Source organism: Biomphalaria glabrata, chromosome 4 (genome assembly GCF_947242115.1).
Source record: "Biomphalaria glabrata chromosome 4, xgBioGlab47.1, whole genome shotgun sequence".
NCBI classification, from domain to species: Eukaryota; Metazoa; Mollusca; class Gastropoda; family Planorbidae; genus Biomphalaria; species Biomphalaria glabrata.
Genome location: NC_074714.1, coordinates 10588829 through 10606379, shown reverse-complemented (window position 1 = coordinate 10606379; position 17551 = coordinate 10588829). Strand labels below are relative to the sequence as shown.

General features: G+C 31.5%; 1 protein-coding gene across 1 annotated transcript; it reads right to left on the bottom strand.

Moving 5' to 3' along the window:
• Positions 1 to 275: 275 nt before the first annotated feature.
• LOC106056531 (ubiquitin carboxyl-terminal hydrolase 15-like) lies at positions 276 to 16449 on the bottom strand. Its single transcript, XM_056025386.1, has 23 exons — positions 16304 to 16449; positions 15289 to 15416; positions 14878 to 14987; positions 14472 to 14616; positions 13493 to 13638; positions 12788 to 12843; positions 12225 to 12266; positions 11278 to 11476; positions 10343 to 10516; positions 10091 to 10249; positions 9518 to 9742; positions 9212 to 9295; positions 8441 to 8535; positions 8043 to 8114; positions 7734 to 7865; positions 7293 to 7468; positions 6872 to 7084; positions 6558 to 6628; positions 6259 to 6371; positions 5904 to 6053; positions 5686 to 5792; positions 5320 to 5408; positions 276 to 2514 (listed from the first exon to the last, which is right to left on the bottom strand). The coding sequence occupies exons 1-23, from the start codon at positions 16390 to 16392 to the stop codon at positions 2317 to 2319; spliced, it is 2973 nt and encodes a 990-aa protein (XP_055881361.1). The 5' UTR covers positions 16393 to 16449; the 3' UTR covers positions 276 to 2316.
• Positions 16450 to 17551: the final 1102 nt, after the last annotated feature.

The window sequence follows — 17551 nt, the reverse complement described above, 5'->3', positions numbered from 1 at the left end:
TAAGTATTCAGAAAGAAACTTTTTTTTTCAACACTCAATTACTAAGCTAAGAAAGGTATTCTCACCCAATCTTCAATCATGGAGCTTGTTGCTTGAATCAGCCAGGTAAATTAACTAGTATACTAAATTTGTAATTCACATAACACACTAGAATAGTAATTGGAAGTGTGTAGGATGTTATAATCTTTTCGAAATTTGAAAGCAACAACTGTAATTTTTAAGATATACATTATGGCTGACAGTCACATATAAAAAAAAAAAAAAAAATACGCTGGTTAGCATGGAAATAAATTAGCATGTTTTATTGACATTACAAAATAAATACATGAGTTTTTGTCAGTCTCATTCTAGTTGAATGGATTCTTTCTGTAGTCACCAGTCTAAACAAGAAACGTTCATGTGTAAGAAACAAATAGGAACATTGTAGTTTCTGACAAATAGGACAAAAATGATTGATTGAACTCTGTGCTCTTGAGCTTAAAACAGAAAATAGGATCAAGTAATACAATACAAGAAAGCTAATAGCGGGCCTAAATTGAATCATCCAGTCGGATTTAAATGCTAAAATTATTACCATCACATAAATAAATATAACTATATATATAAATATTTATATATGTATATCAGCTGCTAAGATTTTATATACAACAATCCACTAAAGTATTGAATGTACAATGGTGATTTAATTCTTATTTGTTAAAAGTAAAAGGCTTCCATTGGTTAGGAGCTTTCTTTCTCCACAGAACTGCATCTAAAGAGACAATAAATCTTATGACATTATAAGAAATTCAGGGTGCTTACAATGGAAGTAATATACCTCCAATGTAATCAATTACACAACAAGCAAAACAGAACATCAGAATGAAAGTTTTAAAAATTAACAGAACATGTTTAGTAAAAAAAAAATATTTAAAAAAAACTAAAGAAACTAAGGTAACAAGGATATAATATGAGTACTATGTTTCCTGAGACACAAAGGCGTTCCTAATTCTTTAAAGACTACCATGCAGAGGCAGTGCATTGTTTGGAAAACAAAGTTGGAGTTTAACTACTAATTTTCTCTCTAATTTAATGCCTTAATTTCAAATCTCAAGTCATGAGTCATTCTTTGATTTTCAAAAAATGATTAATGGTAATGGAGTGCATTCATTTCTATATTATGTAAGCACTACACAGTTTCAGGACATTGGAAATACCAATGAATTGGTACTTTTAAAAATTCAAGAAATAAAATGTCTATAGTTGATTGCTATGGACCAATCAGTACATGTTTAGAGCAATTAGAAAAGATGAATTCAACAAACACAAAGCATTTAATTCAATGTATAAATTGAAGAGAACTGATAGCATACATTTTACTGGGCAGGAAAAACAAAAAAGGGACCTTTTATTTTCTTCCATAAACAAAAATTAATACCAGTTTATAAGAAACTCTTAGTACTTTAAACTTTTACAAGGGTTCAGTGTGTGTATCAGTAATGAATGATGTGCATTTCGAATTAAGCCAATCTTCAATTTACTATAAAATATATAAGAAATGTACATAAAACTACAGATTAAGCTAGATGCAGAGTGACTGTGTGATATGGCAATACACATTAAAAATAAATCTTTCTAAAAAAAAAATGTAAATCCAATAAATATTTTTAAGCCTCTAGTATCCTTTTTTTTTGTATCATGCCAAGAAAATATCACAAATAACTTTTTTCCAGTATCATAATAACACCATAGGACTTAACATTTAAAACTAAATAAGAAAAAAGATGAACTTCTGATTTTCTTTGAAAAATTGCCTGGTTAAACTGTTGGCTTACAGTTCTCAACATAGTAGTGTTATGATGATTACATCCACAGCCACACTATTGATACTAAACTTTGATAAATAATGTCCTTACACCCTCAAAGCAGGCTATTCAGAGCTGCTACATTAAAAATATATGTGCTACAAGTCACTACATTTGAATCAACTTTTTGTGGAAACAATCGCATACAATATTGACTTCTTATTTTCACTTTGTGGTCCATAAAAAAAAAACTAGGAAATCTTGTATATTTATTTATATTTGGGAAAAAAAAACAAGATGTATAGTTAAAGATTACTTCAATGTTTCATTTGGGTATTTTAGGTATATTTGAGTATTGAGTTATTTTAAAATTACCAACATGACAAATTTTTTACTTGTCAATAGACTTTACTAAGTCATGAATTATATAAGTGTAAAACTGTTCTCTAGATAGAAACTTTAAATATTCTGGGGACAGCTGATGTTGATAACACATGAGAATCTTGACTCAACTTGAAGCTTTTGTTTTTGTTTAGTTTGTTTCCATATCATCTTCCTCACTGGCCGCACCTACTCCATTGGGAACTGAAGGGTCTGTAAACTTGGACACTGTGTGGTTACTATTGATAGACAAAGATGAACTCGTGTGTTGTTCCTTTGATGAACGAGGACACTTTCTATTTTGATTGATTGTTTTTCTCTGATAGACTAACACATAGGCTGCTTTAGTCTGTGGAGGTAAAATCGTAGTTTGTTTTAAGCTGTTGATCTTAAAGTTAGTGAAGTAAAAAAAAATGTTTGTTCCCCTTTCACAATAATACAGGCTCATATGAATTAAAGATAAAAAAAAATGTATGGAGAAAGAGCTCAAGTGTTCAGCTTTGGAATGATACAGTTCTAAAACAGCATTACCTATACTTTCACAAAAAATTTTGATCAGGAAGTTATAAGTACCATTACCTATACTATCACAAAACATTTTCATCAGGAAGTTATAAGTACCAAGTCTCACTTAAATGCTTGTCTGCTTAACCCCAAGCTCTATTATTTCTGTATTTAAAAAGTCATGTTTAGCAACTAAGCAAAGAGAGGTTACTCTTAAATATTTTTGTTAACTCTTTAAAATTAACTCTTTACTTTTGTGTTATTCTAACAGTCTGGCCCCCCTCAGTTAAAATCTTTGGACCATGTGGTAGTGTTTTCAGTTTTGATGCAGAGGCCATCACGATCTGTGAAATCTTAAAAGTCATTAACTCTCAACTCAGCGAGGGACATGTGAGGGCAACACAGATTGTTGTGGTCACCACCTCCAAACCTGTACTACAGGCTTTGCAAAGCCCTGGACCATGGCCCCCAAAATCAACACTGTCTTTATGGCTTCACACAATATAAACCAATGCTATGGCACCCCAGTAATAATGCAGTGGGTACCGAATCACATAGGTGTGAATGGAAACACCATTGCTGACTCTTTGGCCCACCACAGAGGGCTAACACCAACTACCAAGCAGGCTGAGAATTTCCAAAATGCTCTGGCAACAATCCAAAGAAATGAAAAAAGCCTGCAGAGTCTGGGAGGACATGAGGTGCCCTGACCATGCTTCCCTGTGGTGGAGGCTGCCCAGAGCCACAGTACTGTTGACTCAGATTTCGCACAGCTAGTGCCAAACATTAGACTCACAGACCTGCCTACCAAAAAAAGTCCAAATGCGTAACACCTACGGTCAAAATGCGTATTTTGGCACCAGAATGCGTAATACTTACGTGATCCTCTATTTTGTCATATATATATATATATATATATATATATATATATATATATATATATATATATATATATATATATATATATATATATATATAATATTAGATGTCATCATTAGATCTACAATCTAAATCTAGATCAATAGAGATGATATCTAGACTAGATCTGGATCTATGTCTATATAATGAATATAATCTACTCTAGATCTGGGCTCAAAAGTGTTACTGATGCCGTGGATCAGCTAGATCCAAACTTTTGTAGGCCTACCTTCATACTTGATCTATTCTATACTAAGACTAAGAATCTAGTCTAGATCTAGACTAGATGGTAGTAGATGTTATCGATCTAGATCTAGTCAATCTAAATTCTAAATCATACTAAATCTAGATCTATAACTAGTTACTAGTTTGTAGGGTAATGTAGAGAATCATAACGTAATGACTAGCTAGACTCGAGCTAGATCTATTCCTGTATAAAAAGTTATCTAGATTCTAGATCTAGAATCCAGATCTAGATTAGACATCTACAATGTCACTCAATGTGTTTTGAATCGATAGCTCTTCGATTTTTTTTCTATACAAATGAATACGAGAATCAGGAATGCACCAACATAATTAATTTCTACTCATGAACTTACAAAAAAAAAACGTCACCTTGGTGTATCAGCTAACTGACGGTACCAACCTAGCCCTCCACTCCCTCACTCACGCGTTCTTCGTTTCTAGACATCTAATTGCTATTAAGTACCAATCAACGTATAGATATGGGCACATTGTGTTCACCCCACCTTTTCTGTTTCGCCCCTCTCCCCACAGGTGGGCTTAGCGTGACCTCCGTGACCGCTTGTAAGCTAGTCTAGAGATGAGAAAAAAAAAGCATACGAAATGCGTAACGCGACGGGTTAAATGCGTATTTGCATACTGGCGGTCATTTTTGGGAGATTTTGCGTAACGAATACGCATTTTGCGTAACGGTAGGCAGGTCTGGACTCACAGTGCCTCACTGTAGGGAAGAAGAGGAAACTGTGTCTCATTTTTTTTTTCATTGCCCCAGACTTGCTGATCTCTGTCTCAATGGGTCTAAGAAACCACAAAGTCTCAACCTGTATGGTAACATTCATGAACTACACAATTTTGGGTATTTGTCAAGTGCTTTTTTGCGAGATAGGATTTGAGCCTCTCAAGCCTTCACTCAAATGGAGTTTGATGACGATCTCTTTTTACCCCCTTTCACAAATTATTTACACCTTAGAAAATTACATTCTGGCACAAAAGTAACTCAAAGTTATATTTACATTTTGTACATAAATATAAGATTACGGTTATGCTGTGATGCTGGTATTGTACAATTCTAGTGGTAGATCTAGTGATACATTATCCAAACATTACATAATGAATTGGAGGCGCGGTGGCTTGGCTTACAAATTAGGGGTCCCGGGTTCAAATCCTAGCAAAGACTGGGATGTTTAATTTTGGGATCTTTGGGTGCCTCTGAGTCCACCCAGCTCTAATGGGTACCTGACATTAGTTTGGGAAAAGTAAAGGCGGTTGGTCGTTGTGACACCCTCGTAGACCGTAGTCCACAGAAACAGATGACCTTTACATCATCTGCCCTTTAGACCACAAGGTCTGAAAGGGGAACTTTACTTAACATAATAAACTGGTATACAATCAACTCGGGTTCAATTAAGAAAATTGATTATTTGAATATCACAACCCTCATCCCTCCTCCAATTATAAGCATGATTTAAAAGAAAAAAATAAAACTTACAACAACTGATTCTTCTGATGAGCTGGTCACACTGGAGTCATCAAAGTAATACCAGTTACCATCATCCTTGTTCATAGCAAAGGCAGTATCTGGGAAAACAGGGTTTCAATTATCCAAACTAAAAAAAAATATCTTTATTTGATGGCCAAAGAGCATTTCTTATTTTCTATGGTTATGTTGTGACATATATATGTAAACAGAAGTCTGGATCGATCATGTATAAGTTGTAATATAAATATATATTTTTTTTTTATTTTTAAGTCTTGATTCTTGTACATTTTGATGGTTCTATTAGAGTTTGATTCTCATATTATGCTTTTTACTTTCACCTCTTCCAACTATTCTATTAAATTTTAAAAAACTTACAATGGCCTCCTCCCAGTCCTCCGTAATGATTTGTTACTGCTATGAGATCATACACATCACATTCAGTGGAATCTTCATTAATAATGTACTTGCGTAGATCCAAACCACTGAAAATAAGTATCAAATCAATCATTTTCAAGTCATGCGCAATAATGTAATATCAACATGCAATGATTTAACTTTCATTCACAAATGCATCCACACACTTTTAGACTTACTGAGTGGGGAACTCCACCAGTACATCTATTTTATCTCGACAGTATCTGTTATAAGAAAATCTTTTCAAGTGAATGATCAGGACTTCAGGCAGAGACCACAAATCAAACTTTTTGGTGGCTTGTTTATGCTGTTTGCAGTCAGGACAAAACCTGAAGGACAAAACATTAATAATATTAAATTGATGAACAAAGACCAAATGAACAAAGACCAAATGAACAAAGACCAAAAAATAAGAACAATGACAGAGCAGAAGATTTTATCAATAAGATTAGACAACCTAATTAATATAGATCAATGTGATGCAAAGCAAAACAAAATATACAATATTTAACTTCCATAAAATTGAGTACATACCATGGGTCTTTATCACTAAGCTGTTCTTCTTTCATAAAAAGTTTCAGACAATCGTCTAACTGCATGACTGTTTTCTTCTGTCGTGCTTTCATGCTCTCATGTTCTTCAAACTCCTTAAAATTGTACAGATACTATTGTAGGTTTTCATATGCTTACTTTAATAGTAAATGTAGAATGCCAATACAGCTGATCTAAAGGTTTTTAACCTGTTCTAAACTTCACACACTTATTACAAAAAAGCAACAACAGTTCAAAAAGTTATGTTTTTTCTCTATAACACTTCACATTTGTATTGTTACCTCTGCTGCTTTGTCGTCAAAAAATTTGTCCTTTGCAGATTTACTCCAATCAACAGCAATGTATGTACGATCTGAAAATGAAAATGAGGAGTTTAAATAAATTTGAAGCAAAAGATGCCAATACAAGCCCCCTCCCTGCTTTTCAAACTAGACTGTCATGTAGTCATCACTATTAACAACAAACATAGACAAAGAAGTGATTGCCACATTTATTTGCTTCTGCTGTTCATACTTCTTGTTTTTAATGACATTATTTAGCAGCTTCTTTACTTAACACAATCACATCCAGACAAAAAATTCAACAGGAGTCTTACTTGTTAAAGTAAGTGGCCTGCCATCATCTACCAAAACTGTCCCTGTTTCATCACGGCCAAAGCTATTGGCTGCACGCAGTGCAAATATTCGTTTCCCTTTGCGTAATGGTCTGATAGAAGAAGAGCAAGAGGCAACATTTTCCTCTGGATGCATTTTATTGTTTGTAGAGTTTTCTCCTTCACTGTGGCCACTGACAGTCTCCATATATAGATCTGATCAGAAGAAAGAGCTCAATAAAATATATTAAACCTGACTTAGAAAATTATGTATACAAAAAAATTATAAAATCTACTAACACACTTTAAAATTGTTTATAGTTGCCAGACTGGATAAAAGTACATTTCTATAAATATAACTACTTAAAGTAAATATTGTAAGACTGTAAAATAAGGCCTGTCATTTTTAAAGTTCTAAACTAACCTGAAGCATCATGGCCACTTCCATTGCTAGCTTCAGAACCATGTCCAACTAAGTTATCATTACATGCACCTGAAGATGAGTTGTTTTCAAGGGATAAATCATCTTCATTGCTTATTTCTCCATCTTCTGAAGGCTCTTGCCAGTCATCACCAGCTTCAGGAATTTTCACATAGCGTCTAGTTAGGATAACAGGGATCCATTTAAAATATTTTTTTTTAATTTTAATTACTATAACAAATAATAAAAGAATATTTCTACCTACAAAGTTCAGCATTTCACGTTGAAATCATTGTGAAAACACATTAGCAAAAATATTTATAAGTAAATTAAAGTGTTGACTTATAAAAAATAAAAAAAAATAAAAAGCCTAATTTTAATGTAAATAAAATGTTCGTTAAATTTTTAACTATGAAGAAGCAATATGGTGCAAAGAAGACATACGACATTCTTTGTAACAACAAATGATAAAGTTTATCATAAGTGCAGCTGTTTCTAGGAACAGCCAACAGCATTGGATGACCAAACAATGGCTGACTGGACACAGAGTTGTGATCTGACTGGCGTACACTGTATCTAGAACATTGGAAAAAAAAAAAGAATAAAAATATACAGGTAGATTTAAACCTACTAAATTTACTACTGAGTATGCAGTCATGTGTAATTGAAAGTGACCTCTATCATTAAACTTATATCTAATCACACAAAGCCTCTTACATTTAACTAACATGCTACTTCTAACATTTAACTTACATTTTATCTCGAAGATAAATGGGTAGTATCATGGTGTTTGGGTCATCTGAGTTGTTATTTGGAATCTCATAGCTGAAACAGTACAAGATTGTTTTCAATCAACTTACTGCTTTACTTACTATAGAAACCTTGTTCATTCATTTTATTTACTGATAGAATATAAGCAATCCAAGAAGAAGAGCTAAAAGAAGGCACCAATACTAAAACATTATTCAAACCGTATACTGAAGTCTGGGTTATTATCAAACGTTCCTAAATGTTTTCAACCCCAACAAAGCCGTGTCATTTCAAGAAGATCAAAAAGAAACTTAAGTTCAATCTTTGAAATTCATTACGACAAGGTTTGACTGATTATTTATCATCAAAATGATATGAAGATGTTATTAAACCCGACTTACATAAATATATCATCTCTGTCCAGTATATGGTGTACACCTTCCTCCATGCTAAATATTTTGTGAAATCTATGATTGTACACATCTGTCACCACCATCTGCAAAACACAGACAAAAGTAGTATCAACTGATTGATAAAAAGGGTTTTAAAAAAATAATAAATAATATTTTTTTTTAACGTAGGGGTGTGGTGGCTGAGTGGTTAAGTACTTGGCTTTCAAACCGAAAGGTCCTAAGTTTGAATCTCAATGATGACAGGAATTTTTTATTTTGGGCGTTGGGTATGAATTTCAGTTTAACTCATACTAAACACACCCAACACTTTGATTTTGTTTTACTATCTAAATTTTTGGGCTAAATGTGTAGTGAGACCTAGCCAAAATTTGTTTCTACTTCTAAGTGTAGTGTCATTTTTTAATTTTTTTATTTTTACTATATATTATTTTTGTCTTCTTAAGATTTACAATCATTTTTTATTAATGATATATATATATGTAATTTGTGGACACTAAGATACAAAAATGGGCAAAATCTCACTAATCCCTATTTTTAGAATATGATTAACTAATTGGTTGATTGATTGATTGATTTTTTTTAATTGATTCATAAAGTTGTCATCAAGCATGAGCTTGTATGCAAAATCTGATGACGATTGGATGAGTAACAAATGGTTGAAAAATAGATAGCTAGATTCAGAGTGAGCTAATATAAGCATTTGTAATGAGGACCAAGATCTTACATTACTAAAAAAAAATACCTATTCCTAAGGATTACCTTGTCTGATGATACATTTACTAAACTTTCTAAAGCCAAACACAAGTCCCTGATGCTACCTGTCTTAGGCACTGTCAGTTTAAGCTTAAAATAGAAACAGTTTATACTATTCAATAATATATAAAAAAAACAAATGTATAAATACATATTTTTAGACCAATCTAGTAATGATATTAGCCTGGCAGGCCAGTAGCTAAGTTCTCCACATTCCTCAAATATTTTTTTAAAATATATTTTTTCATATTTTCCCAAAATGTTTTTTCCCAACTTAGGTAGGTTAGCAAAATCAATCAAACTTGACTTTACCTGCATAGGTTTTTTTTCCGGAGGTAATGGAACCCATATGACCTCCATCTGGCGCTCTTTTTTTACAGGAAGTGGTAAGGATAAGTTACAAAATGGATCAAAAGTCACAGAAATTTTCTCACAGTCAGGACAACGAACAGTTGATTTTAAAAGTCCATGAAAAATATCTACAATCACAGAATCATTCCTCTTTTTATAATTGTCCCAAGCTTCTTTAGCGACAATCTAAAAATGATAATCCAATATAGACATATTTAGAAAAGTTATAGAAATTTAGAAGAAACAACAAGAATAATTTTTTATGTTTCTTAATGAACTTAGTGAAGTGAGAAAGTAATAAATCTTTAATTCTAACCAAATAAGGTCATGATTAAAAAACTTAGTAAATATTTTTCTAAGATGTATTCAACTCTATTACTCAAATAGAAATTTCATTATCAATATACGTTATTGTTACTATAACAAATCTGGATGGGATAAAACTGAAGCATGATTAAAGATAAGAGTAATTGTCAAATTGGCTTGGTAGTGTAACCACTAAAATAACTCTAAAACTATTTGACTAAGACATACCTTGTCTGGCCTTCCTCCTGAATCTTTGAGTTCTATATATGGTTTCTTTCTAATTCTATTTAGATCTTCATGAAGACCATCCAACAAGAATGCCATTAATTCTTGTGAATCTTGTTGCTGGTATCCTGAGAACTGAGGTGCAAACCTACCCACTGCCACCTGAATGAGAGATATGGTATTCAATAATTATGTTAAGACAAAAATTATTTAAGAGATTTATTGAAAAATAAATTTAAAAATCAATATAATTACCTTGAAATTCCTAGGGACAGTATAACTCCGCTGGCCAGACCATACATCTCTAACAAGCTCAGCATAAGTAATAGCTACCTCTCCTTTCATTCCTAATGGATTCTCCTTATTTAATTCTTTCTCCCATTTGCCACTTAGCATGTAATCTGTTAAGCGACTGACATTAAGCATGCACTATTGAAAAGAAAAGAAAATATACGTTTAATGAAACAATGTTTGAAAATCTTGATGAAAACAAAAAGTTTAAAGAGAAAAATTTTACTTTAAATAATTTGTTAAAACAAAAAATTAATTAGTGGTCAGATAATAATTGGAATTTTTATGCATCACCTTTTTTGAATAATAGAAACTTTGTCCTTTTTTTTTTTACTAAATAGTGCTATTATTATTGATTTATAAGAACTAGTGTACAATACTCGAAGACAGCAACTAAAATCAATACAATCATGATAAATCAGATGAAGAAAAGTTTTTTTGAACCAATAGCACCTATTGCTGTAGGATGTGTTGATGTTAGACAGTTTATGCAGTAAAATGTAATAGAAAGTTACTTTCTCTTAAGAAGAGCTCACTATGCCTCGTTCATAACAAGAACATAAGTGTGGTGACTGTTTTTTAAAGTGAAAAAAAATTGTTTTAACAAAGTACCCCAATACACCAGTCTTTATTTGTAAATATTTTTTTTAATGAGTTATATTTTTTTTTTTTTTTTTGCTGAAGTTTTAGGGGTAGCTTGTTCAAACCAGAAATGGGCACTTTTGTGTTAAACTGCAAGCCTTACTAAATGTTCTTTTGTACAGGGTTTGGCCTAGGAAATCTGCTTAAGATCAAATGTATTTGGTGCTTTCACTCATAAACAGTTTCATAACAATGATGATGATTAAGATTGAAGAAAATGTGTGTTAAATAAGTAGCCATGTTCCGTTTTTTCCTACCTGCAGTGCAGAATTCATGAAGCAAGTGTTTCCTAGGTTTGCCAGGCCACACAGGCCAGGCTTGCTAGTACCGCTGCGATCACTGTAAGTGTTATAGTAGTTGTTGACACTATTGCTGCTATAGACATTTGTGTTGGTTGACTGACTACCAGACTCATTAGTAGAGGAGGAGCCACTCGCACCGCTATAACCAGAACTTCTGATGAGAAAAAGAAGGATTAGTTAAGAGTTAGTGTAGATGTCTAAAGTGAATTATTACATGAAGTTATGTAACCAGCAGCTAAATAATTATTTAGCTAAAATCACAATGCTAGTTAATATCTTTACTTGTTTAACTTTTACATAGACTGTTGAAAACTCATCTTTTGGGGGTACAAAATTGTATACAATTTGGAAATAAAAATTCTATTTTAAAAATATATGTATATAGTTTCAATACCTTTAGAATAGGAAAAAAAACAAAAAACTTATTCAAACACATAATTTCTATGGGTGGTCTTACACACTGGGGTATTGACTCTTCATTTTAAGAGAAAAAAAGCTATAAACATCAGGTTTTTACGAAAGATGATTAGCTAGAAACTTTTCTCATTCTGAATGAGACACGAATAGGTCTTCTAATGCAAAGGTTTTAAAAAAAAACAGCTGGTAATTTTATAAAGCATTGTACTGCATTAGGAGTCTAAACTAAACGCTGCATTCTATTGCAGTAGAGGTGTTTATTTAAATTGGTTCTTTTTTTTTTTAAATAAATAAATTACAATCTAAGAACAGGTACAAAATTAATGTTGTATCTAATGGTTAGATACACATATGTAAGAATGTATCCATATAATTGAAACATAATGATCTAAATATTTAAAAAAAACATGTTTAAAATATGCATGTAATAAATATACTATTAAAAAACAACATATTTCTACCTAAAAAAAAAAAGATAAATGTACCTTTGTGATGTGGATGAATAATTGGAGCTGTAAGTACTAGTACTGGGGAAAAGAACAAGATGAAATAATACTATTGTGAACAAAAAATCTGATTTATTAAAATATCCCAGAAACAACATTTTTAGTATCATTATTTTAATTGCTTAAGTTAAATATTGATCAGTTAAATAATGATTACTGTCATTTGTCCCAGTGAGTTATCATGATCTGAAAACTACATAAGTATAAGTTTCATTGGTGGAGCAATAAATTTGAACTCGTGTGAGTATATTTCAAAATTATTTTTATAAGGAGAGAAACAAAAAGAACCATTACACCACTTTTAAACAAATGAAAAACATTCAATGAAATAAGCTTGCTCAAATATTTGTTTATTAACAAAACAAAATGTATTGTGGTAAATAAAATTCTAACTTTTAGAGGAATGGCCATTTTAGGGAACACTAAAGCCCCACCATGGAACCACAAAAGAAATGGAATTTTCTTTTTATTTAATTTTGGAAGACGATTTGAAAAATGCAGAATTGTAGCATGAATGACAGATTCTCAGCAAAATGAAGTACCTCTTTGCTTGTCTTGGCCAGGTACCATCTGCATTTTTGACTTCCACAACAATAACCTGAAAATGAATTCAGCCTTACTTAACACAAACAATACTAATGTTCTGATTTATGTGTTACAGTGTACAAGCTAAAAGAAATAAACATGTATAAAAGAAAATGGTGCATAAAATCAAATGTGCAGCAATCTAATTAATTTAAATACAACACATACATTTATTGCTTTAAAATGAATATTAGGTCAAATAATCAAATAGAAATAAAACTGAGATTAACATCAAATAATTTGTATAAACAATGACACAATAAACCCACAGGAAAAAAGTTGCTATTACTTTGTGTTGTCTGACTATAACATTAACATCTCAAAGACTAAAAGTACTATTGAAAATGAAATGGCAAATGTAATTTTGAAACAATTAAAAAATATTAAGAATATATATTGATTGGCACAACTGCTACTTCTGTTCAGTTGAATGTGTACACATTTAGTTTCAAAAACTAAGTTTGCATATTGTATACAGAGACACAGAAACAATTTTTTGTAAAGCAAGATTGAATAGTTATTTTGTTTTAATAATTAACTTCTATGTGATCTGTTAGTGTGCAATGATTGTCCCAGAGTTTGCCATTTAGCTCCCTTTCCTATCTTGTGCTACTTAGATTCACTTACAAAAAATTCTCATTTTACAAGTTTACAAGTTCTACCTGTCCTTGGTATAAGCCAGCATCTTGTAGAGTAACATCTTTTTTACTCAGAAGTTCATAAGTATTACTCATGTAGCGATTCCATAAACGAACTTCCGCATCTTCAGGAATGGAAAAAATTCTGCGCATTTCTTGTTCAATGGTAGCTGAAATATAAGCCAGTAAGAAGATGCACTAAAGACTGTGTCTATTTAATTAAAAAATAAATAAAAGCAATAACGTTTATATATAACTCTTTTTCTTTAGAATTATTTTACACATTACATATTCAAATACCCGATTAACTTTTGTGATAAGAATTAAAGTTACAATGTAGAGAAACCTAATGATAAGAATTAAAGTTACAATGTAGAGAAACCTAAAACAAAATTTTAATAAGCTAGAACGACACATGAACTGATGAAAGATACATAGAACATAACACACTAAATCAATGTTGTGAAAACATTCTCATGACACTATACAACAGGTATCAACTATTTCACCACACCTTTTTAACCTTTTATCTGAAAATGTTCCATTTATTAAAGAACAAAGAAAAATGTGGGCCCATTTTAAATCAAACAAGCACAATGAATTTAAATTTAGATAATAAAGTCATTAAGATCTAGTTCAAGAAAAATTGTATTATCCAAACTGAATAAAAAAAATGATTATTATTGACATTATCTATATGTAAAAAAAAAAAAAAAAAAAAACTATAAACACTATGAACTCTTAAAAACAAAACTTTAAAGGTAAAAACATGTTGAAGAAGAAACATTCAGATGGCAAATTAAATAAAAATTGAAAAACGTTTAGGCAAGAAATAAAATGAAACAGATAAGTTTGAAAGCAGAGACAATGGGAACATTGCATTCCAAACAAAGGTTGACAGTTCATTCTTGAGACAACAAGTTACAAAACTATCACAAGAAATAAAAACTTACAAAGAATATCAGTTCTACAAAAAGTCAAATGAAAAGTATTGCTTACAAACCTATAGTGTCAGCTCTACTAAAAGCATGAGTTATCACAGCTGTGGTGTCCGAGTTCTGGCACAGTTTCAAATCCATCAAATACACTTCTACTTTGCAATGCTTCACAAACATTCCCTGTTCAATCACCTTCCGTACAATTGGTTCCTAAAGATAATATAAACAAAACAAAACCAACAGTTTAGACTTGGAGTTCATAGTTCTTTTTAGGCTCTAAGATCAAATAAAAAAAATGCAGCAATAAATAGTAGGTAAACAATAAATAGTAGGTCAAACTTTACAAGCATAAAACTATACAATTTTAAGAAACGAAAAAGAAAAAAAGATTTATTTTTCAGCAAAATTTTTATAAAGCTTTTGTAAATCAACAAAATAAAAAAGTAAGTGTAGATTCTAGAATCTACTAACCTGACCAGGTGCCACTCCATACCATGAGGCTAATTTTTCATACGCCTCACTAGGTAATAAGACATAATCAAGATCATCAACTAGGTGCTCACGTAAGATATTTGTATCAGCTGCAAGCAAACAGTATGGGTTAAATTACAAGAATGAACTACCATTCAACTAATTGCTTACTTTTTTTCTTTTAATTTTTTATTATTTTGTTTTGTAATAGTTTTGTTAAATGTTTTGAAAGAAAAATAAATCAAATAATGTCTATTTACAAGTCTACATGGAGAATTTCACAAAAATACAGCACATGCTATATAAGATAGTGTATTATTTTTTCTAAAGGTTATTATATTTGAGCTTTTAGATAAAGTATAATAAACAGTCATTTAAAAAAAAATTAATATATAAATAATGGTATTTTACGTTTAAACAATGAGCAGTTATCTATGGGTCCTGGGTGCACACTCTGATCTCCAACACAGAAAGATTCCCAGTGATCATAACCAACATACTTCTTCCACTGTTTGAACCACCGAACGTCAATCAGATACCTAGAAAAGATAGACATTTAAATTTAGTAAAGATATTTCATAGAACCAACAAAATTTAAGTGGTGGAACTATTGAAATGAAACACATCAAAAAAAAAAAAAAGATATACATTTATCCATTAATAAGCACTGAAATAGTTTGTGATACAATAGGCTAAGATATGTTCAATCTGCTAAGAAGTAAGCACTCAATAATTATAAAAGAAATCAACACTTAGATATCTGATATCGATGTTTATTTTTTTGTTTTAATGTCACATTCCAAGATCTAGATCTCAAGTCTAGACCTCTACTCTAGAGCTGCCTTAACAGCACAACTGATGGAAGTCTTGAGTTGGTCAAAGAAAATATTTCTAAAACATGTTTTAATTTTTAATTGTCACCATTTTTCTTTTTACTCCACCGCAATAACACAAGCCATTGTCACCTTTACCATGCTCTACAACTTCATTCTCGGCTTGTAACTGATGTTACACCATGGTCATTGGACACAACAGACTTTGCCACTTACCTGTAGCTGGCAGCGCCAGAAATTAAAAATGCTTCTGTTGCAAGAATAATTTATATAAGGAGAGGGAATGAAGAAGGAGTGATAGATGGTCTCATACTCTTTCTTAGAGCATCTTCACTAAACTAACACGTTTAGTGGATAACGGAGATTATAACAGCCCTCGGCTGTCAAAAAATTAAAATATCGAAATCTAGATCTATAAGTATGTCTATGGTCAATGACTCAGTCAGTGTAGTGACGAGAGTCAAAGATAAATTAACAAGAAGTTAATGAAGATTCATTATCGAAACTTCGCCGATTTACTGTATAAACGACTTAAAAACAAAAAAAAATAATGCCAAAAGCATTACTGGTCATTTAATTTTATGATCACATACCATGATTCTCCTTTTTTCAAACTCTGACTAAGGTATTCTTCAATAATCTTTTTTTGAGTAGCCAAATCTGGTGGTCCTAGTTCCGCCATCTTGTGTTCTTTTATTTACACTTCGGATCGGAAAATCTGTGAGTTTATCAAATAAAATATAAGTTTCGGAAAAGGAGTGAAAACAAAATATATTAATATTTTTTCCCCCCATGTAGCCCACCTCTTTGCATCAGACATCTTTCCACTAGTTAAACTCAACTTTAATCGAAGCATTGCTTTTCAAATTCAGTGAGAGAAAGTAAACTGTATAAAAATCGTTATTGTATGCAGTGTTCTTTTGAAGAAAATGCTACTATACAGGCACTGCCACTTTGCATGCGTCCCGCTTGGCCACCTCAAAAATTATTTAATGAATGTTAAATTATTAAGAGTTTTAGAGTCACCACTAATTTTCAGGTAAAATATTTACTGCAAAAAAAATAAATAAATAAACATGTTCAGTTTCGTTGAACTTATTATGTATTCTTTAATGATCAGATTTTTTAAAAAGATTCGTTTAGTTATTAACTTCGAATTATCAGTTATCTTTTAAGTTTAATTGTTAATAATCACATCATAAATAATCCAATATAAAAGAGTTAGACTTACAGAAAAATTATCAGTGATTACTATTGTAATTCTATTTTATTTTTGTGACTACTAGGCCTCCTACTATGTATTCATCAGTTTATTTAGAACTCTCTGCGGTCACAAGACAATTTACACTAGTTTACTGACAATTTAATTTCCCAGAATTTAAATACTGACAAAGAATCAATAACTACAGTAGCTATTGCTACTAAAAGAAAAATTAAGGACGAAAATAGATCGTTTCAAGAACTATGGGAGTTAAATTATTTCTGCACATTCACTGATTCACTGCTTTATAATATGCAATTCCTGCATTAGTGTGCCCAAAGAGTAGAATGTCAAACAACATTAAGCTAATCACAAAATGTCTATAATGCTTACACCGAGAACAGAGAGATGACAAGCTTCTTGAATTGAAAAATAGTTTAAGCTGAACAACGAGAGCGAGTCTGCAGTGAAAGCCAGCTACATTTTGTCAAACTTAATTGCAAGCCAAATCCTTTAGTGAAGGAGATTCTATTGATGAGTGTGTCGATCAAGCTGCCGAAGTAATTTATCTAGAAAAGGTGAAAGCATTCAAAGAAATATCGTTAACTAGGAACATTGTGGCAGATAGAATAAATGACAT